The 22,504-nt window shown below is 38.5% G+C and overlaps 1 protein-coding gene across 1 annotated transcript; it reads right to left on the reverse strand.

Annotated features, from left to right (window-relative positions):
* Window positions 1–9,443: 9,443 nt before the first annotated feature.
* Window positions 9,444–22,504, reverse strand: CEP57L1 (centrosomal protein 57 like 1). The gene is made up of 11 exons (XM_033055552.1): window positions 22,422–22,504; window positions 20,168–20,312; window positions 18,222–18,401; window positions 17,520–17,641; window positions 16,984–17,100; window positions 16,637–16,714; window positions 14,799–14,897; window positions 13,998–14,075; window positions 13,665–13,894; window positions 11,972–12,107; window positions 9,444–9,877 (listed from the first exon to the last, which is right to left on the reverse strand). Exons 1-11 carry the CDS (start codon window positions 22,422–22,424, stop codon window positions 9,662–9,664), a joined length of 1,404 nt encoding a protein of 467 aa, XP_032911443.1. The 5' UTR covers window positions 22,425–22,504; the 3' UTR covers window positions 9,444–9,661.

Consider the following 22,504-nt stretch of genomic DNA (forward strand, 5'->3'; position numbering starts at 1 on the left):
ATGTTGTGCCAGGGCAGAGTGAAACCATTGTCCTTGTGGTAGGACTCTGAAAAAAAATCATAATCAGACCAGCTGGAGAACATCAACACTTTAAGCAACATGAGTGTAAGATGTCTGAAAGCAATCCTGACAGTGCCCTTTACTTTTCATCCACACTATGATTTCATTTCCTGGGTTTTTCATCCTAAAGCAAAAGTATGTCAGAGAATAGAATATTATGGCAGGGGAAACCCATATTGGGTGTATTTTTATTATTTTCATATCTCTTTTAAGAAAGGGCTTTCTGCCTGACCCCAAAAGACAAACAGCTGTTGGAGGTCAAGGCACCTCCACAGTCCTTGGAGGAGTGCCTATCCTCTAGGAAATGACATCAGCTAACAAATCCTTCTGCCTGAACAGAGTCCTGCTCAGGCATGTACAACATTCCTCTCACAAACACACCTCCCAAATCTTCTCATGCCATGGGGACTTCAAGTGTGTTACTATTTCAGGGTTATCCCTCCTCTGATTCTGGCATGATGCTGCTATCACCAGCTTTTGAACCAAGGGTGTCCTGGGGATGGCTAGGTCTGGCCTGGTATTGGTGTTAAAGAGCCAGTTGGCATCATACCACCTACTTTTAGAAGAAAACTGTTTTCTCCTTCTTTATATCACCTCAGGCTTGCTCAAGGCTTTGAAGGATACCAGTATTGCTTGATCCTTGAAGAGCCAAAAGTGCTGTGTTCCTGTAAGTTTGGTCATATTTTCTTTCCTTTTCTCAGCTCATTGATGGGTATATTTAACACTGGGGGTTTGGTTGGTTGGTTGGCTGCTTTTTGTCTTAGGCCAAACCATAACAAACAGCAGCACTTCTGCTGCTGCTACTTTTCCAGAGAATTTGAAAGTATCAGCTGATTCTTTATCCAGTATTGGTGAGTATCACTTATATGTGCAATGATCCTAACAGGTAAGATAGAATTTGCTAAAGTTCAGCAAAACTCTTGGTGTTTACTGGAACTACATACAATAGAATTTTTATCTCATTGTTTCATCAATAAGGGGCCATCTGTGTTTCTGTTCCATGCTTTATTTGTTTTTAATGTCTTGTCTAATCATTCTGTTGTTTCATCTATGACACTCAGATTTAGATAGCAGATTCATGACAATTATGATGGTAAGATGAAACCGTTCCTCAAATATTAGATAAACAGATACTGAAGATCAAAATGATCCAGAGCACGTCTGAGTTGCTTTTAATACTAGTGAGGGTCTATTCCACAGAGTGGCTCAGGGGAACCTTGTAATGTCGTAGGTCTTACTCCCTTCTCTACACATTATTAGCCCATTGTATCCAAGATAATGGGTCATCTCTCCTTCTATCCTGATCATATAAGAGAAATATGACAGGTTCAAGAGGATGCATTTGGAATGAAGATTTTAACCCTGCTCTTCCTGCCCTGGTAGTGTTGCACTCCATGTCTCCCCATCATAGGACTGCTTTGGGCTAAGGAGTGAATAATGGCTGCACTAGCACCACCAGTTAGACCAGTCAGAGCTTGGTTAGACCACTAACTAAATGCTACAGAACCCTTATCTGTCCCGGGTAAATCAGGTAAATCTGTGCTTTCCGTAGCCCTGTTACCAATCAATTGTCACTGGTTGGGCAGTGCCATTCCAGCCAAGGGCTGTGATTTCCTCCCCTGTGCCAGTCCACAGGTACATCCACTAGAGATTTTTGGTGGAGAAAGGAGACAGGGAGGACAATCCACAGCACCTTTTCATTTCTCCACCCTGGGCAGCCCACTCCTCACCTGCAAGGATGAGGCATAGAGCTGCCTAGTTCCCAGAAGTGAGGGGTTGTACTTTTCCAGAGACAATCCTGTGAACTCTACAGTTCCACACTGTTCCTGCCCTGTAACAGCATGGGTTAAATCCTAGGTTTTAAACACTCTGCAACAGGAATGCCACTTTGCTTGCTAAGAACCACTCACATGAGTAATTCTACTAATACAACTCCCTCCCTTCCTTCAAGAGAATTTGATAATAACTACAAGCAGAAGCTCCTAGATATCCAGTCAGAACCGTTCTGAGCAGAGAATTCTGATCATAAGCAGACAGCTTAGAGTGAAAATCTAGAGAATCCTAGAGATACTTCAACATAAATCTTTAAACAAGAGCCTTCTTCTCTTATTTTATCCAGAAACAGGCCACCCACATAAATATTTTAAATAATATTGTTGCAGAAAATTGGAAGGGTGAGTTTCAGGGTTTGGCATAATTGAGACATTATCTTGGCTTCTCCATCAAGTTGATCCCACAAATATCCTTCTGAACTGCCTGTTTCTGCAATCCAAGACACAGTAAATCCAGAGAAGCAACCACTGCAGATTCAGGGCTCTAGACTCTGGAATTTGAGCGCCAGATTTCCAGGATTCCTGCTGACTTTAAAAGCCACACTCTGGATTTCTCAAGCATACAAACCAAGGATGGCAACGTTTGCAGTGTTGACTTTTCTCAGAAAATACATATAAACAAGCGCATTATCTGTAGGACTGTGGTTTTAAAAGAAAGCTGTTATTCTTCACAATTTCTTCTTAAAACTCTTTAATGGGAAGCACATCAGCTATAAAAATATCTGAATTCCTGTCTAAAGCACTTCTTAATTTTTTGCAATAGTCTTGAACCACATCAGGGTATTTCTCATCAGCCACATTTACTCTATGAGAAATAGGCAAATGCTGGAGAATTGGAGTTAAGAACATATCAATTATTTTTCTTAGTAATTTAGAAACCATAGAAACTGTTCAGCAGCAAATTTAGTAACAAAATGAAACACAAAAGAGAAAAAACATAAACGTAGCTATCCATTATATATAATTCCAAAAGTTTATTCACTGTCAATGACAGCACTGATTAAAAAAAATGAATAAATTGGCTAAAATAAGGAAGTATTTAAAACTATTTTCAAAAGGTGGTGTTTAGACAAATACTGCCCAAGACTGCAGGCTTCACTGAGATGTCTCAGTCCCCAGTAGTGTCCTGCTCTATTAAAACATCATCACAGTGATAATACAGAAAAAAGTCTCTCCAAGATTTCTCATCCCCAACCTCCTCAAATCCAAGCAGCTCAATGCTACCTACACTGCACATAGGGAGTTCATTAATTACCTAAATAATTTTTATCATTGCAACATTTTATCATTGCAACATTTCCTTTCTAGCAAAATCTGCTAAAAGAATTGAAAGTCACATGTACACAGCTGAGCTCATTACTTAGAAACCTATACATTTCTTACATTGAATTTGATCTTCCTCTGTTTACTTTTCAAAATGCTTCATAATTACACTTCACATTCAAAGGATGCTCATCTTACCTGGAGAAAACTACTTTCAGAGAGTGTAGGTGACACGTTGTAACTACCAGGTGCAAATCAACAATCTTCCTGCATCACTACATTCACTGGATTTTCCTTTCCTGTCAGGAACTTTTCCTTGCCACTGAAAACCTTGCAGCCCTCTGAACTGCATTGTTGTATTCCTCCTTGTCGTGAATTAATTGCTTCTGCTTAAGTATTCATTTCTGAATCTTCTTCCTGTGTTAGCTAGAAGGCCATTGCATTCCCACTGCAGGAAGGATCCTAGCCTTAGAGTAATCTCAAAGGTTTTGTTTTTTTGTAAGTGCTTACAAATGTTATTTCCAACCCAATGAAGAAAAGGGAATTTCAGTCCCAATAGTGAATCTTGCTGAGCAGCTAATACTGATCATAAGTAGATAGCTGAAAGTCTAGAGACAAATTACTCTCAGTGTTAATAGTTTTTTATTTGGGTGGAAGAAAAGCCATTGCTGACATACTGTTTCTCATGAACAGCTGCTGTGCTAGATGTATGCATGATAGATCCTAGGTTTGGTTCCCTCCAGATAAAGGGGATAAAACTGTCCTACAACACTGCCATGCGTGCAAAATCTCTTCCATCTTAGGATGTGCAAATATTTACTCTGGACTAGCTGAGTAATATTGTCTGCAAAAAACATTAATAAAATCAGAAATAACCAGTAAATCACACATTCATAAACAATAGCTTCTTGACACAATAGAAAACTTAAAGAGCTTATGTAACATCATCAGCATCCGAGAGTAAGACCAAAACAACAGCTAATCAGCTATCAAAGACACTGTGCTATTAGACTTATTAATGAAGTGTACTTCCCTTAAATTGACCCAGCAGAAGTATTACTGGTATAAATAAACCAAACAGTTCATACCAGGAAAATGGCAGAATTCAGATGACTGAACCTAGAAATTTGAAACTCACTTGAAAACTGAAAATAAAAATAACGTTCAACATAGATGTACTAGAACAGCACAAAACCATCAGGGTATTAAGAGAAGCTTGGCCCATTCATCTGGTCTGGCATAGATTCCTGTCCGTTCAAAAAATAAAGAAAATTTTCATCTCATGCAAGGGAACTGCAAATACTGGCATTTTCATGCCTGTTTTCAGGAAGGAGTTTCATATTGGTTTTATTCTCAAATGTGTGCAGTGAAGCCTGCTGGGCCAGCGAAAGCTCCTGGGTCCTGGCTGCCAGCGGGAGCCCTACCTGGAGCAGCAGCAGTAGTACTATTGTGTGCTCCCTTCTCTGGGCTATTTCCAGCTCTCTAACTCCCTCTGCATGACAGAAGCCTGAATAACAAGGACATTTGCTTCTGGCACATGAAAAAGGAGAGCACGTTGAAAAAGAAAATTCTAAAGTGGTAAATACAGAAAAAATATTAGGCATTGAATTTAACTGTGAGTTGTCACATAAATAAATGCTGCAGAACTAGGTCCAGATTACTGTTCAGGTGAAAGAAGGGTTATGCTGTGTTACTACAGTGAAAACAGCATTATGATCCCTTATATTCTGTCTTTACAGGCCCAGATTTCAAAAATCATATTATTTTATCTGGTTTTAATTTTCAGTTACTTCTTGGCAAGATCTAAGATGCTTTTTTAAAACCAGCGTGCATTTTATCTACCTTATGAAAGGTTTAAAAGCTTTTCTTCAGTATTACCTCCGTTTCTTTTCTGAAACAAGATGCATCCTTTCGAATTACAACAGAACAATAAGGGGGGGCGGGAAATGTTCAATAGGATGCTACACACAAGTTGGTAGGATCCAAACATTTGTCAGGCCCAACATGGCTCAGATGGTGAATTTATGAGTAAGCAAATTTAATTAAAATACTTTATTTGACAAATTCTTTCTTCCACCCTTTTTTTTCTTTTTATTTGGTCAAATCCTTTAAAAAGTCCATCTGGATACTTGTCAATCCTATAAACACATATAACAATGCACAGCTATGCAGTGGAGTTCCTTGACAAGCATCCTTCACAAATCACCTTCCTCGTATGCCTGCATCACAGAAGGGGGAGCTGAGAAAACTTCTGGAAGAGAATTGGGTTTTAATTCTCATGTATCAACACTGGTCACTAGGAAAATAATCTTCAGCCAGAGGGTGGTCTGTCACTGGACCAAGCTGCCAGGGAAATGGTCACAGCCCCAAACCTGTCTGAGTTCAAGGAGCATGTGGACAATGCTCTTGGTCATTTGGTTTAGCTTTTGGTAGTCCTGCAAGAAGCAGGGAATTAGAATCCTTGGTTCTTATGGCTCACTTCCCTCCTGAGATATTCTAAGGTTTTATGATAAATACACTTACAAGAAGCATACACTACATAATTTTTATCTATATGAGTAAAATGAATGCATGAAAATTAAAACCACAGGTGAAATAGTGGGCCATTAAAAAAGACCCCCTAGATATCCAAAAGCAAAATATGGCAAACTGCTGGAACACTTCAGAGCCATAAAGAGGTAGGACCAGGACGGGTTTTTATGATCTGTCTACTACTTTCACTGTTCTTGGGCAGGAAATAGAAAATATCTAAAGGTATTTGTTCATCCTGTTCTTAAAAATGATGGTCCTTACAGATGGTCAACAATCTCCTAGCCTAGATGTCAGTGTTTAGCTTACACTATCTTTGGAAAGCTTGAATTTTAGCCCACTATTTTATGTCCTATTCATAAGTGCAAACAGAACTTTATTCCCTTCATCTTTACAACAATGTCCCATGTTTCTTATGATTTATAACCTAGAGAAAATAGAGAGGAAACATAAGTTCAGCTCCTTACTTTTTTGTCTCAAGTGTCCTAGTCAAGTGTTCTTCACCTGTTTTTCCTCCACATATTCTCCAAGTAGTCTATAGCTTCCTTGTACTGTAATGCCAAACCTCGATACATCACCTTAGCTTTCATCTCATCATTGCTGAGAAAAGTCTCCTATGTAACCACTCTGTTTACACATTGCAGCATTATGTTTGAAGCTGCTTCCTCTTCAGTCTAAGAAGGACACACTTGACCCACTACAAAGATCTAAAATTTTGCTTACAATACACAACATGAAATGAATTTAGTTTATGTCTTGACATTCCATTCTATTTCAACCATAATTCTGTGGTAAACACACAATGAAAAAGCTGCTATTCCTGGCTCTCATGTGTGTCTCAAAATTGAACAGAAAATTGTGACCCAAAAAAAAAAAAAAAAACCCAAAATAAAAAAAACACTGGGGCAGCTAACCAAAAGTCAGGGCTGGGAAGCACAAACTAAAGCAAGAAACACCAGCTAAATTAAAAATTTATAAGGAAAATAAAGAGGAGGCAGCTCTTCAGCTGTATAAATAAGAAGGAACCAAGAGAAAAGAAATTATGCCATTATGTAGCCAGTGGAGTTCAGATAAAAATAACACCGATAACGGCTGTAAAACTAATGACCAGGCATTTGGGATAAGATTCATCTGACCTGTTACAGCTGTTCTCTCAAAGTAACATTTTCAGAAATGCTTGCTTCTCACTTCTCCTCTCATCTAAGACAGGCTGTGGCACCCCCATGGGAGCCCATGGAGACTTTCATGTAAGCACCACAGCTACAACCCAAGAAACTTGCAGAAGCTTCCACAGGCCCCTGCAGGGGACACAGTAGAAGCAACCTTGGCTGCTTCTGTAAAGGCAAGCAGAGGGAAACAGAACGTACTCTATCAAAAATAAGAGTGCTTGTTTTATTACCCTCACTTTCTTGGCTTTTTCCCTGCTATAAAATCATCATGTGTTTGTACAATATTCTTATTCTGGGAATGTATTTCAGTCTACATAAACATCTGCACTTAGTTATGTTAGCCAGTATCCAAATCTCAGCAAGATCCTGCCCTGATTATTTAGCTCTGAATGTTTTTGCCAGCTTCTATTCCCAGAACAAGCTGGATTTATAGCTATGTCCAACCTCCAGCTTTGCTAGTTAGAAGATTGTAACACACATGCTCAAACTGAACTTCTTTTGTACTAGGACAAAGTCTTTCCAGCAGGGTCAAGTAACAAGACATTAAATTGTGCTAGCATACGTTAGCAGCAGGAAAGTGAACTATTGTTGGATGCAATTTGTTTGTCTGTATTTTCAATCATACTGTTTGACCTACATCTTTTGTCCACCTTCCTTGATAGCTAACCATAAAATATACCCTCAATTAAAGTAACAAAACCTGTTGTTGCAATTTTGCATAATTCAGCACAAAAGAACCCAAATCTCAAATAAATAAACTGATAAGTCTTTCTTTTGGGATCACTGCGTGGTTTTGTCTGCTGCCCTGCAGAGCTAGATCCAAACCATTAAAAAAAAAGAGATACAGTTTCATCTGAGAAGACAAACAAAAACATGCAGGATATAAATCAAAACAAGGATTTGCAAAAGAACAGAGTAAGCACTTACTAAGCCAAAAACATATTGTTCTTGTGAAGAAGCCTGCTCTGACCAATGTGCTTTTTCCAAATGTACATTTACGGAGTTCCAGGCCAGAACATTTTTGGAGCATAAAGAAATGAAGCATTCAATCCCAGCAAAATTCAATGCAATCTGTCTAATTCTCATGGAGCTGAACTTTACAACAGTAGTGCACAAGCCTACCTTCTCAATGCAGCTTCTGGACAATTATTCTCTGATGGATATTTCCTTGAAGACTCATTTTACATGACTGACAACTGCCTCAAACTGTGAATATGCTAATAGGTAAATACATAACCTGACCTCCTTCCCACCCTCCCCTCCCAAGATACAATCTGAAACCAAATTTTATGCCTTTCTTCAAGCAAGTAAATTGGTTTGGGATACATTTTCTTTCTATCTGGTTTGGCCCTCTCAGCCAATGCTGAAATGCATCTTTGCTTTGGTGTGTGAAAACACATGCACTACAGAGATAAAAGCTTCAGAAAGAAAAAGTAGAAAACAATTATTAAAATTTATTTAAATCTTTTAAGTTGAAATATAAGTGATGTAACCAGTCAGACAATGCAAGCTCAGCTATTATCCATTCCTATTTTCCCCTCTCAAATCCCTGGCTCTGCGCAAGACAGCTTTTTCAGCTCCTGGCCCTGCTCTGAAGAAGGCAGAGATGAGAAATGCTCAGCCAGCAGCAGAACCAGGTTCAGCTGTTTCCCTCCAGCCACTCACCCCCACCCCACAGAAGGGCAAACAAATTTTTTTCTGGGACTGGACAGCCCCTGTCAGCCCATACATTTTGAAGACTGACTGTTCAATGCTGTCATCATTTAAAAGTACCTGGTTGACAGACCCAAAGCTGCAGCCCTTCACCACAGCTCCTGCCCAAGTGGGGAGCCAACTCCAAAATAACACCACCTCCCCAGGATTCTGTAGTCAACAAAAATACCAGGTCAAGGTACAGAGGGAGCCAGAGAGATTTATGTACCCTATCCCTACCAGTATCAGTGATTCCAGCATCCAGAAATGCATAAACCTATTTCAGAAAAAGCTATCTGCACCATGAAAAAATACCAGGCTTCAAATTTTATCTACGCAGCTTTAAGCATAAAGTGTGCTTTTCTAAGCTAGAAAAAAACCATAAATAAGAAGATTGGTAACAGGTACACAGCTGAAGGTCTCCTCTATGACAGTCTCCTCCTCAGTCACTGTATACTGTGCTAGAAGTAGGTTCTGTTAAAGGGAGGACAAGCACTCAAGTATTTGGCAGCGGCCCCTCCCATGCACGAACCAAGAACATTCCCATATTCTTGTAGCTAAACCAAGTAATGGGTTGTGCTTCCAGAGCCCAGCTGTCCCTAATACTAAGACTGTCAATAGAGCTTATAAAGTAATAATATTAATAATAATGAAAACATATATAAAGAGACAATACCTCTTCTGCCTCATTCACAGTGATTTGAATATTAGTTATTAGAGAAAGGAAGACCTCTGTTTTTATTTGTACACAAATCATTCTGGAAAAGCAAGCTCTAAATATCTCCTTGGTGGCCAGGAAAATAGGACGCCGAAGATCATATATTATTTTAAGTGTAAAAAAATTACAAAATTTTATTTGACAAGTTAATAAATAATAGCATTTCATTAGTCCATTAAAACACTTTATTACAAGGAGGTGTAGTTGAGTTAGAGCTACACTACATGAAAATTAATTCTAAGGTGAACAACCTGACCTACTGGAGAGTAGGCAGTTTAGAATGTACATGTCCACTGTAAGCAGTTTATTTTTAAAAGGTATTTTGTACAACTAAAATTTTACTAGGTGTCAGACAACTTCAAAAACTTCTAACATAGCAAATTTTAGAACTATTGTTCTCAGATGACATCATCTTTTTTCAGAGATAGTTGAAGTTTCCTCACAGCTTTTAGCAACTGAAGAGAATTTCTGCTTTTCTGCCCAGGACAAGGTTTAGACAGACTTTCCTCTACAGTGACTGCATTCCCCCTTGCTTCCTTTTGTTCACCACACTTTAGTTTGACATGAGTTGCCCCTTGCTTCAATTTCTGAGTTTTTTTCCTTAATTTCTGCACCTAGGGAAAAAAAATAGTAATTAGCAGGTTATATACTCCAAAAACCACAGCTGTAGATCTGACTGGACTTTTACTGAACTCCAAACTACAGATCACTAAAAGACATTAAAAAGAAAAGAGAGAAGTTTAAATTTAGTAATGTTGCATAGTTGTCTCACTGTAATAGAAAACTGATCTTGGCCATACAGAAACCACCACAGAAAACTGACCTCACCCACACTCAATTGGTTGTTGAATCCCATCGCTCCCTAACATAAAAATGCTTGCATGAGAGAGCTGGAATAAATATAATCTCTTAATAATCTATATTTACAACAGTCCCTTCCCATTTCAGATTGTACTATCCTAATAAAAAAACAAACAACCAATAAACCTCTGAAATGTACACTGTTAATTATCAGTTACTGGATCTATGCACCTTATTTTGAAGCCTCTTTAACAAAAGCGGAAAACAGAATAAATAGGGTTAATTGCTAAAGAATGTTTTTTAAAATGTCAAATAATAAGTCTTGACTTGCACTTGGCATGAAAAGGTCACTTCCCAAAGATAAAATTAAGCTGGAAGCATTCCAAATGCCAATTTAGGCTTTAAGTCCATTTCTAAAAATAATTAATTGCATTCTAGAACATATTATTAACTGTGAAACACAGAGATTAGCATGGCACTTTTAGTATGGCAGGTTCTAGAAAAAGAAATATGCATTAGAAATGTTAAGATTGGTCTGTACAAAATACAAATGGAAATGCCTGTGTGCAAAAGCACCAGAAAAATAAAAAATACAGTTAGAAGAATGGTCTGTATTGGTAACCAGGTATGATGGACAGTAATCATACAGACACTACTATTTACAGCAGAGTGTGCTCTGACCAGGCTGTACCAGAGCACAGAGGACTTGCCAGAAGATCTGCACACTGGTAAGAGGCAAAGATGACAAGGTTGCACTACATTGTATGTGCTACTCTCCATCATCCCAAAAACAAAGGCAAACTGTAGCTATAAAAATATGGAAAAGAAAGAAACAAAGGTGAAGTTGTTTTCCATTGTCTTAGGTTCCTGAGGATGAAGACAGCAAGATTTTGAGGCAAGGAGTAACACTATAACTGTTGGGTCTTCAAGAATATAAGACTTTTATCAATAAAAAGGCTGACATTGCCAAGAGAAGCAGTGAGGACTCAGCAGTCAATGCCCTTTGTCCATATTGCTAACGTGCAAGTCTGACACATCTGCTATGACATAAAGCTTGCAATTACATGGATGATAAAAAGTTTAAGTGAGTAAAATCCATCAAAAATGAATATGAATCATACTGGTCAGATTAAAATTAACACAATCTCCTCCTTTCATAAGGTCTCATGCTGAGTTTTGTTTTGTTTCCTGTCTAGATAAAGTTCTCAGGTGAGTATTTACCTTGAAACATAAGATGAAAAACCAGAAAACAATCAGACAGAACTATGGATTGGTTGTTTAATCAAATGCTCAAATTGCTACAAAAGAGTTAGGCTGTTCAACTACAGAAGAGGAATTTTATATGGGCATGAATGAAAAGTTGTTATCTGTGGCTGTAAACTAAATGCTGTCATAATGAGGACAGTTTAAGGGTTAAACAAAACTGAAAGGCTTGCCCAGCTATGATTTTGGAGAAGTTATGGTCAACAGACTAGTTTATAAAAAAAGCTTCAATGTTTCAGTAATATAGAGGACATGTAATCCAGTCTGCACAGGAATTACAGCTTCTATTTTCTCATTCCCCTGAGAGACAGGATACAAAGGAATGAAATTCCAACAGTTTGTCTTAACACGGTGAGCAGAAGTGAGAGACAGTGCAACACAGCTCTGTATTGCAGAACTGCCACAGGATAGGAAACTTTCCCACCAGCATACATTCCTAACTGCCAGTTGTAAGCACTTTTTCTTGATCAAATGAAGAAATTGGAGGTACAAAAATATGAGCCAGCAGCCTAATTATAATCATCCATGCTGAAACATCTTGGCTTAAAACATTCCAGTGACATTCTAGCTGATAACAACAGGAGGCAGAGTTCTGGCAGCCTTTCAGCAAGAATGTTAGTAGATAGTTTACATTTCATTCTTACAGTAGCCTGATGCTTTTTCAGTTTGGATATTTGTCTTCCTTTCATCTCCATTTGTTTTACAAGGCAATCCAGCTCCTGTTGCAGGTCTTCACGAGCTTGGGATTCTTGAGTCTGCTCCAGAAGTTCTTGATGCTCGCTATTAAAGACAAGAATGGCAATCTAAGTATTCATTATATAGTCACTAGGATTTCTTCCTGCAGGAGTTCCTAGCCATTTTGTGCAGAGTACAGAAATTTACCATTATTTCCACTCTCACACAATATACATTAATCTGGAAGATTAATGAGAAAGAGAAAAGGTTTTCCCCTGAGTCTGATTTTCTCATTCCAAATTTTTAGCTGATGTCCATTTTCTCCCTCTTCCCACAGGCATAACAACTACATGTGTAATAGTGTGCAAAATGAGATTTTTGAAAGTGAACAGCAGCTATGCAGTCCAACATTTTCACTTCCTGCCCAACTTAGTGCAGACTTTGAAGGTTTAGTGTAATACGAAAAGTATTTTTAAACTTGTACATTCAAGTTGCAATTTTTCTGACAAATTATTCAAATTAAAACATTCTACTCAAAAAGATTTACAGTGAAGTGGGCTGCTTAATTAAACTAACTAGATTAAGTAAAAGAAATTGTGTACATTTGATATCCATATACCTGAACAATTTACAAAGGTCAGAGCTTCTTTTCTGATTTCTGAGTAACTGCTTCTCCTTGACAGATTAATTGAAGCAACTGGTTGTTGCAATAAAAAAAAAAGCCTGTCAGTGAACTGCCACGAGTAAGCTAGACATTGCTTTTTGAACTTGAGATTGCTTGCCAGTTTAAATTTTACCACATCAAGCATTTCAACTCAGCGTCAACATCCTAACTGGTTTAATCAGCACATCCGCTTCTGTTCAAACCACAGCTCATGGTGTTGACATGTCTGCTATGACCAGCTACAGAGCTTTGGCCCATAGCCCCAGAAGCCTGCCTTAGTGGGAAGATACCTAAAATCACAACAGGTTGTATGTAATCCACATTTACTTGCATGGCTAGAAAGATATATACACTCCCATCTGAAGTGTTAGCTTCTTCCACACCCTGCCCATTTTCTGGCAGGAGACCGTCCCTCTTTCACAACCTTCTTACAGGACCAGCAAGTTCTCCTGCTATCAACGAGCTAAGAGTATGAGCACTGGACTGACTCAGCACAAAGACCCGGCAGGTACACCGGTAAGGAAAGAACAGAGCGAGTACAAAGGAACAGGAGAGATGTTGTGACAGGACTGTTCATGCCAGAGCTGTACTAACCCATTCCACCACCCAGACTGACTGCATCCTGCAGGCCTACTCAATATCAGCACCACCTTTGCAGCCTTCTCCAGGAGAAAAATTTTGGTTTATTCTATATACCTCAGAATATGTTTAAAATGTCTAAAACAGGTCTGAAAGACTTTTCATTTGCTGCATCTGCTACTTCAGTAGCAGCTTGTTTAAATACAGTATGTGAAAGCAGAAAAACAAGACCAGTGAAACACCAGGACAGAAAGAATTTTTTGAATGAGAAAAATCCTACTAGTCAAGCCTGCTCAGGTCATTCTGTCAACAAGTAGTCCTATAGCTGAAACAGGCTAGGCATGACTACAGCACCTTGTTGCTTCTCAGGACCACTCCTAAAGTCTCGTTTACTCACAACACCAACGATGGGTACTCACGAGCTCATTTGGCCCAGCTCATCTTCTAAGGCCAACAGAAGGTCTGAAAAGCTCCTGGTGGCAGTGGGTGTTGTGGGACAAGAGGATACAGATTTTGAAAATGCACTGTGTCCTGAAATTCCAGCTGTAGCTCCTCCTTGCCTTTGCGATGAGATACACGGATTGCGATGCTTCATAATGTGCAACACACTTTGTACGTTTGCACTGACAGAATGGCTGGAGCTGACGGACTTAAAGAAAGAATGATCAGTGGCTTATAGAAGTAATTAACAACTACACAGCCTTACTCTAACTGTAGATGTCACTTCAGTAAGAATAGTGGTCTTCACCTACCTTCCCAGCCACAAAAGGTAGTTCACCAGCTTTTACATGTAATTGCAAAAGCTGCATTTTCTTCATTGTAGGATTTCTCTGCCATAAGAAAATATAAGAGAAGAAATTCCAATCTGCTGACTCAAGAGTACAATCTTAAACCTTTTTTCAGTAAAATTCAGTATAAATACACAGTGAAATGCATCACCTCAGTTTTCTTCTGGTTTGAAATAAAAATTTCCCTTCTGTATGTGTAACAAGTAAGACTTTCCAATAGCTGACACAAGTAAATTTTATTCCATATGCATGTAGGAGTTGTTTAACATGTAGGCTAACATTAAAGGAATTGAATCTTGTTTACTTTAGTTTTCGAAACCACAATTGCAAAATTTTGACTGATCTGTAATGTGTTGCAAAATAAATTTTCTTGATTTCAGTAATCCCCCCAAAATACACCTTCTTAAGATATTGAGCTAAAACTCCTTTGGAAACAAATTTTGCCAGATAAACTGAAAGGCAGCTAAGACAGGACATGGGGTATGTCAACAAGACTTTAACAGAGGCAAAGTCAAGCTGGTAAGGAAAGGTTTTCTAGTGATGTCCTATCAGCCCCAGTACCATTTTTATTAAAGAAGGAAGGAAGAAAAAAGGAGGGGGGGGGGGCGGTTTAAGAGTTATTTAGCACTTTTTGTCACTTAAGAAGTGGAGTAAAGTGCAGCATATGAATCAAGTGCTTCTTACATCACCATTTTCACAAATTCCAGTCTCTGTGCAAGTCAGATGCTATCAGCAAAAGTATGCTAATCAAAATTTCCACACTACCTTCCTAGGTTTTTTGTTCTTCCCATTTTCCTTTTCAGGTTCATGTTGAGATGTTACTGAAGACACCGAAATTCTGTTTATATCAAATCCTGTTTGAAGCTGTGGCAATAAGCAAAAAAGAAAACAGACATTTAATGTAATACCACAAGTATGAAATAGCAAGGTTTAATTAATTCTCTCTTTCATGCATGGATAAGAACCAATTAAGGGCATTATTAATTGTCCTGCTTGGAAGGCATAAGCTACTCTTAAAAACTGAACAGATTACAAGGAAGGCAGGGTATCAGGCAGAGATCTTGCAGCTCTGTCTTATTATTCCTGATTTTCATATTCAGCTGCAGCAGCAGCTGTATTTTTCCACTGTGACAACCAGCAGCTGACATAAGCCAATCCTGCTGAATGCTGAGGATCTGATAATAAAATCCAAATTATGTGAACATTTGGCTCTTGCAATCTGGAGACAGAGAGAACTAAGCCTGTGTTACATTGAGGTCAAACCTGCTGGACAATCATATTGCTCAGTGGCTCAAAGTTGCTATCAAGGCCCATGATAAACAGGATGATAATCATTCCCAATTAAACACAGGACAAGGACTTTGTTTTGGCATGTGTTACAGTTCCAGCTAAACAACGCTGGAGGTCCACCTCTAAAGTGAGAATATTCTGGCTTTTCTGTCATCAAGAGGAAATGAACCACACCACACCCTGTGCTTTCCAGTCCAGATCCAACAGACCTAAATGCATCCTGCAGTGTATTAAGATGGTACTAACACTACTGTAGCACTCAGTTTACTGCATCTAAGTCCTTTCTTAGCAAATGTTTAGACTATCTGCTCTGGGAGAGTCATTCTTACCATGTTTCTCAGAAGACAAAATCTCTGTACTAGGCCTTTTGCTCTGCAGCAGCAAGCAGATTAAGCAAGAAACCAAACAACCTACAAGTTTTCAACTGCGTCATTCTGCTGGATTCTGGAGGTGGTCAGACATCTGGGCTACAAATCTGTATGTTATTTAAAGTTTCCTGGATTGAAGAAAACCCATCATCCTTGGATGAGGTATATGAACTAACAGCAGTGATGAATTAAATTAAGGCATCAGCTTTGCTTATGTTCTTCCAAAATATTACTCCTCAGCACTGCAGTCCCCACGTCACCCCACCGGAATTCCCCCACAACTGGTCTCTCTTTCAAACTGGCTGCTACTTGTGCACAAAGTGAGGTTTGGAATACAACTGCCTTGCCCCTTTAACAAAAGATTTCACCATTTTGCTCTCTTTGGCAAACACTCTTCTTTCAGATGGATGCTGGCCCAATGAACTGATTATGGCTTCACAGAATAATGAATTATACGAGATCTCATTTGATGAACAACATATTACCGATTAAGCTTTTTCCAAGTACAGCCCTATGTATTAGATTTCTACAGATCTTAAGAAAGGGAGGAAAACAAACATAACAAACACAATAACCAACCTCACTTGGGATATATGGTTTCATATGTGACCACTTTAGAGTTACTGAAAATTAAAATAACCTGATTCAGTTATAGATTTTCTAGAAATTATTTTTCTACCTGGGTCACTTTGAGCAGTGTTGAGGCTGATGAACTGTTTCACTAATACAAACCCAAGTAGAATATTTCTTCATTGAGATATGCAACATACCTGGCAAACTTTCTAATATGGAAATATAACTGATTTAGGCAGTACTTCAGGAGTTCTGTCTGGGCAATAAATGTGAGGAGTTAAAATGTAATCAAACAAGAAAGGCATTTTGAACTGAGAGAATAGCTTTCTTCAGTACTAAAAAATAAGATAAAATAAAATCTTTTCAGTCTACCTGAGCTGTTTTATCTTGTATTAGCTTATGCTGATGCTCTTCTTTACACAGCTTTTCTTCTAAGTGTTTGATCTTGTCCTGAATTTGAAGGCAAGAATGATTAGTACCACTTCAATGACATGCTGAATCAGAAGTCTGGAGGAGCTCACAATTGTAATGTGGGGATAAAACTGGACTGCAGGAACTTTTAAAGTCCAGACTGAATAAAGACTTATGCACATGAAACCAAGATGGCATTCAGTCAGGTATGCTTTAACAGAGGTAATTTTGCAAAACTTAGTACTACTAATAGTATGCCATAAAATGATACCACATGACTTTCAGACTGTCATTCCATGCATGCTTACTTCAGCAATTCTTTGAGTAGCAGTAAGTTTAAGACACTCTTTTTCGAGCATTTCAAGCTTCTCAAGTTTTGCATGCAGTTCTAACCAGTTCTGACCTTCCTCTTTCTGAAGCTGAGCCTGGAAAAAATAAGCAAGAAAGGAATTGGCAACTGACTGAAATTGTTTCAGAGAGCAAAAAAAACCCCACCAAACCACCCCACACCAGAGTAAAGGTATTTAATTAGTTTAAATTCCATATTTTTTAAATTGCAAAGTGATGAAAAATACCAGGCAGACAAAGACAACTTAAGCTTCCAGCAGCTTTTTTGTCTACCAAGTGTGCAAGTATTAGCATGGTTTTGCTCATTAGGAGTTCCACCCAGGGAGCTTTTCATACAATTCATTGAATGGTTGTCATCAGCCATACACTAAGTTTTTTCTGTTTGCTAGCAGCCTGAGCAGAGCTGAGGAAAAACAATGACCACAAAAAAACTTCCTGCACATTTCTATAATTTTAAACTATGTCACTACTTTGTTATTATGTTGAAGGGCTTCACCTGTTGTTCTAAAATCATTTTCTTTTCCTGTTCTGCACTGGAAACCATTTTTCTCATGTAATCCAGCTGTTTCTCCAGCAGGGAGCAGCGGGCTTGTGCTGCATTTAACTGCACACTTTCATCTACAGAGAGAAACAAGACATTCAGTACAGCAAAAAGAGCTACACATTTAGCCAGTCATTTCATTGAGGAATTCTCTTCTTCAAAACAGGCAAGAACAGTTTTGTTAGTCTGAACAAGTCATGTGGTTAAAATGTATTTTATATATAAGACATGAGAATCAAAATGTTTTTTCAAAGCTAGTCCCTAATTTGAATTCCAAAGGCATGAGCACTTCAGTTACTTTGATTTGTATCAGCAGATACCTAACCAGAATCTGAGATAGGAGAATCTTTTCTTCTCCTATCTTTTCTCAAGTTAGCTGTGTTATGTAAGCAGCTGTTAGCTTATTTTAAGAGTTGAACATATCACCTGAAACAAGCTTAGTCTTTAAAATTGCTTTATGGTTTAGACAATACTTGATTGATATATGTAAAAAAATATCTCAACTTCATCCGCAATTACCAAGTTCCTGTCCCTCCTCAGTTCTGATGCAAAAAATGAAAGGGACTGCACTAATTAGCAGTTTTTCAAAACAAAACACTCCCTGGATTATACAGTCTTAATGTTGCTGTGGTTACACCTTATCACTCAAAGAAATACCTTTCCTCTGTTGCATCAGCTCTTGATGTGCTGTGTCCTTCTCGTAGGATTCATACTCTAAGACCTTCCTGTACTGAGCAGCTGCTCTGGAAAGGCTGCACAGTTTATCTTCAGCCTGTGACTTCTCCAGCTCTAGACGGCAGATTTTTTCTTGCAGAGCTTTCAGGGCTGCCACTACAGCTAGCAAACAATACAACAGTTACACTTTAAGTAACAGTTCCTGTTTTGGTGATGATAATCATTATTAGAAAACACTTCACATTACAATATACTACCTACATTTTCTTCCAGGATCACTCCCAAGATCAATTATATTCCCCAGCTGTACACCAACATATGCAGAACATATATGGGAGAAAATTGATATATTTCCTTCATAACTGAGGTACAAAGCCCTGGCCCTATGAGTAAAACTATTTTCAAGCACAAAGAAATCATGGCAAATAGAATACAATAAACCCTGGGGCTTCTCTTTAAATAGAAGCAAAGAACACAAGTACACAAGTGAGGTCGCAAGTTTTGGTGTAAGGCAACTGGTCTGGACAGATTAAAAAGAGAAAATATGCTCAAAACAGGGGGAGACATTAGATACAATGGACAATTTAGCAAAGGATATCTTGTTAAATATGCATTATTGTTTCAAAAGGTAATGTTTCAACATCTAGTATCTTGTCTTTGATGATTCTTTAAACCATAGAAACAAATCTGGAAGATTTTGCTTTCAGCCTCAAATCAGTATGTGTCAAATCATACCAAAATTAAAAGCTGCAATTTCAGCTACAAGAAAAAGTCTGCTAGCTCTCCAAACAGCATACAGACCTGTGGAAGCTTAAGACATGCTCTGTAAGTTAAGCTTATTTTCTGACACTTTATAATTTATAGTGTCTCTATTTCAAACTCTCTCATCTAAAGAATACCATCAAATATTGCTACCTCCTTAACAACTGTCATTATCTTATCACAGATCCATTAAAAAAACAAACAAAAAACTCCAAATCAAACAAAAACAACAGGAAAACCCAAATAAATATCAAACAAAAACTCAAAACAAAACAAAAAGCTAATACCAGAAAGTCAAAGGATAAGTGGGACCATCTTTTCCATCTTTTAATTGATATGCCAAATACCTCCTTAACCACTTCACTACATAGCACTAAACTGATCACTGCAATGCAAAAAAGACCAAACTCTGTATAAGATTACTACAAAAATCAGATTTTTCAAGTGAAGAACAATGATCACATGCACAGTCACAGGCTATGTCAGTGCAAGGTAGCAAAGTTGTCCATAACAATAAGTCCAAGTATGGGTATCCTTAAGATTCCCCAGGCTCCCCAGATATGTTAAGCCATGGAGCATTTGCCTTGTGAGCTCCACAGAGTAGTTACCCATTAAGGCACATGACAACCATATTTCATAGGAACTAACTTTCAGGCTACTAACTTTCCTGGGTGTCTGAATTGTTCAAAAGTTCTCCCAAGGAAACATACCACACACAGGAAAAAAAACCAAAAAACCAACCAACCAAACCCAAAACCTTAGAAGTGATTTTAAGCTGGACGGAGTCAAATAGCACAATGCAAAGTCATTTTCAGGTCAGTGTACTACACTAATGATCCTTTTTTTTACTGTATTTGAAGTCATGAACTACTTTTACTGAGTTTGAAGCATTCTCCTTTGCTTTCAGAGGAAGTCTGACAATTTTAAGTTAAACAAATTTCAAAGCCAAAGTTTACAAGGATGTTAGAAGACTTGAAGAGGTTTCCATTCTAGACATATGACTTCAGGGAGACTACTCCCTCAGGACACATATACATCCTGTCTCAATGCCAGACTGATAACTGCAGCAAGTCATTGAACTCAGTCAAATAGGATGGGGAGTTTGCTCAAGAGATTTCACAAGGAACAATTAAAAAGACCATTTTAAGGACATATTTTGGCTATACCTTGCTTATTTGGGAGAGAAGGCCTGTTACCAGCAGCAGCTGCAAACTTCTTTGATTCTTTATAAACAAAGGCTGCAGGAAGCATCCAATCTGGTGGCTGAAGAAAGCTTCCTATGAAACTGTTCTTTGATTCAGAATCCATAGCCTGTAGAGAGAAAACCATTTAATGATATTATTTCTCTAACAGACTCTTTTTCCAAAGTACATCACTGGGCTGTTCCTGGCTCTGTTTATATCAAACAAGATCATGTACACCAAAATAATAATAATATTAGTAGTAACAACAACAACAACAACAACAACAACAACAACAACAATAATAATAATAATAATAATAATAATAATAATAATAATAATAATAATAATAATACCCACACCCCACCAGAAGAACACTGTCTTTTAATGCAATTCTAAAACAATGTCTTTCATAACACTAACCATAGCTTCCTTTAACCAGCCAAAAATTTCCAAGATTTTTCTAGGTGCTTTCTAATAACTTATGGTGATTTTTGTCCTTTTAAAACCCCAGTACTAAGAGTATTTTCTACTAACTATTTTACAGACTTCAATATCTTGACTCAAAGTGCTCCCTGCAGAGCAAGCATTCCAGGTTTTACAGCCTGTTTCCATTTGTAGTATCCTTAGTGCTCTCTCCCCATCTTTTTGGATGCAAAACCAAATTACATATGGTAAATAATTTACCATTATTGCATAATAAAGACACAGTCCTCCACATTTAGTGTTGAGATAACAGAAGGATATTTAATATGCAATATCCCCAGTATTATCTCCATTATTAGGCACGTGTATTAAGTCCTGTTTCTTCACTCCCTTTCTGTTCCACCTTTTCACAATCTTTCTTTTATGAGAAGCACATTTGAAAACAGTTCACACCCTGTCAAATAGAAATTTTTCTTGATACTCAACACATGAACAGTGAAATGTGCAGAAAGTGCTTCAGGCTAATACAACTTAAGTTGAAGGAAGTTTGAAATCATCCTGCAGTTAACTATCAAAGTAGTATCAAGCATTTCCCTTGCTACAGTCTAAGTCGTGAAGAAGTATACAGCTTTAGCTAATAGAAAAACAGCTTATTTGAAGGTTCAGTGATATAACAGTTATGATTGTTACGTATTTCTTGTGTTTAAAATACAAGGCTGGAAAAGTCTTCCCACTTGGGTAAGGCTATTTGCATGTGTTAGTCCCCAAGAAAATCACCCAAAGGAGGTATCTAGTAACATGAGGAAGAAACAGACCAAGACTAGAGCCTGCTGATGAAGCATACCCCAGAAGAAGACAGTCATACTAGGTGGCAAACAGGGAAAAAAGTTTTCAATAACAAAAAAAGTTTCTAGGAGCACTTACAGCTCTTACAGCCTGTTCCAAAGGCTGTATTACAAACCCCAAAAAAATCATCTTCCAGCCACACTGCCTCTTCAAGGTATGCACTAAACTGAAGGCAAGCAGAAATCCTTCTTTCTTCCTTCAAACTGTCATCACAGACATGTCAACACAAGCCTGTCTTCACCAGGGCTTGCTTGACTTGGGGTCTCCCAATCATCACCAGTTTTGTGTGCTAACACCCCTGAGGTCACACCATTCAGAGCAGCCCCCTGGTCCCAAAGAGGGAGTCTACCCACAGGTCCTGCCACAGGTCTTTTCCAAGGACTTCTCCATGGGGCCCTGCTGCCATCCTGCTCAAGGTCAAGGCCACAAGCTCTCGGCGCTGGGTTGGCAGTAGCAGACAGCCAGGCACCCCACCATCACTTGGAAGAGGTCCCATCTAGTGACCCCACCACATTTATGGCCACAAAAACCCCCTACCTCTGTTCTGAAGAACTGGGAAAGACCATCCAGGGACACCTGACCTTAACAGCTGGCCAGGTCCATTGACCCTGTCCAACAGCACAAGGGGCAATGGTAGTGAAAGGCACAAAGCAGGGAGCAGCAGAAACCTCAAAACACGGATGAGAAAGTCTTGTGGCCACAGAGGTTGTCAGGGCCAAGTCAAGAGAGGAGATGGTCCTGGTATGGCACAGTGCATCAGCATGGAGTTCCAGAAAATAAGAGATAAGCAAGACTTAAAAATTTTCCTGCTGCTATACAACCCCTTCACATTGGTGATGAAAAAGACTAGTAAAAAAAAAAAGTCTATAAAAATGAGCATATGCACAGGCAAGAAGTTTCCTACCACTGCTGTGAATAAAAGGCAACTTTGGAAATAGCAGAGGAAGAAGGTGGTTTTTGCTCATACCATCCAACCTTCCAGCAGTCAGTGTAAGTGGAGACTTGCTTTTCCACCATCCTCCAGTGGAACATGGCTCCCCTGCATGCCTG

This window comes from Catharus ustulatus, chromosome 3 (genome assembly GCF_009819885.2).
Source record: "Catharus ustulatus isolate bCatUst1 chromosome 3, bCatUst1.pri.v2, whole genome shotgun sequence".
Lineage (NCBI taxonomy): Eukaryota > Metazoa > Chordata > Aves > Passeriformes > Turdidae > Catharus > Catharus ustulatus.

What these genes read in the sequence shown, in the direction of transcription:
- CEP57L1 (XM_033055552.1), bottom strand. An exon ending in GCTGATGCAACAGAGGAAAG is followed by an intron (nt 17,642 to 18,221) that starts GTATTTCTTTGA and finishes TTCTCTCTGTAG; the next exon opens with ATGAAAGTGTGCAGTTAAAT. An exon ending in TACAAGATAAAACAGCTCAG is followed by an intron (nt 14,898 to 16,636) that starts GTAGACTGAAAA and finishes TTATTGCCACAG; the next exon opens with CTTCAAACAGGATTTGATAT.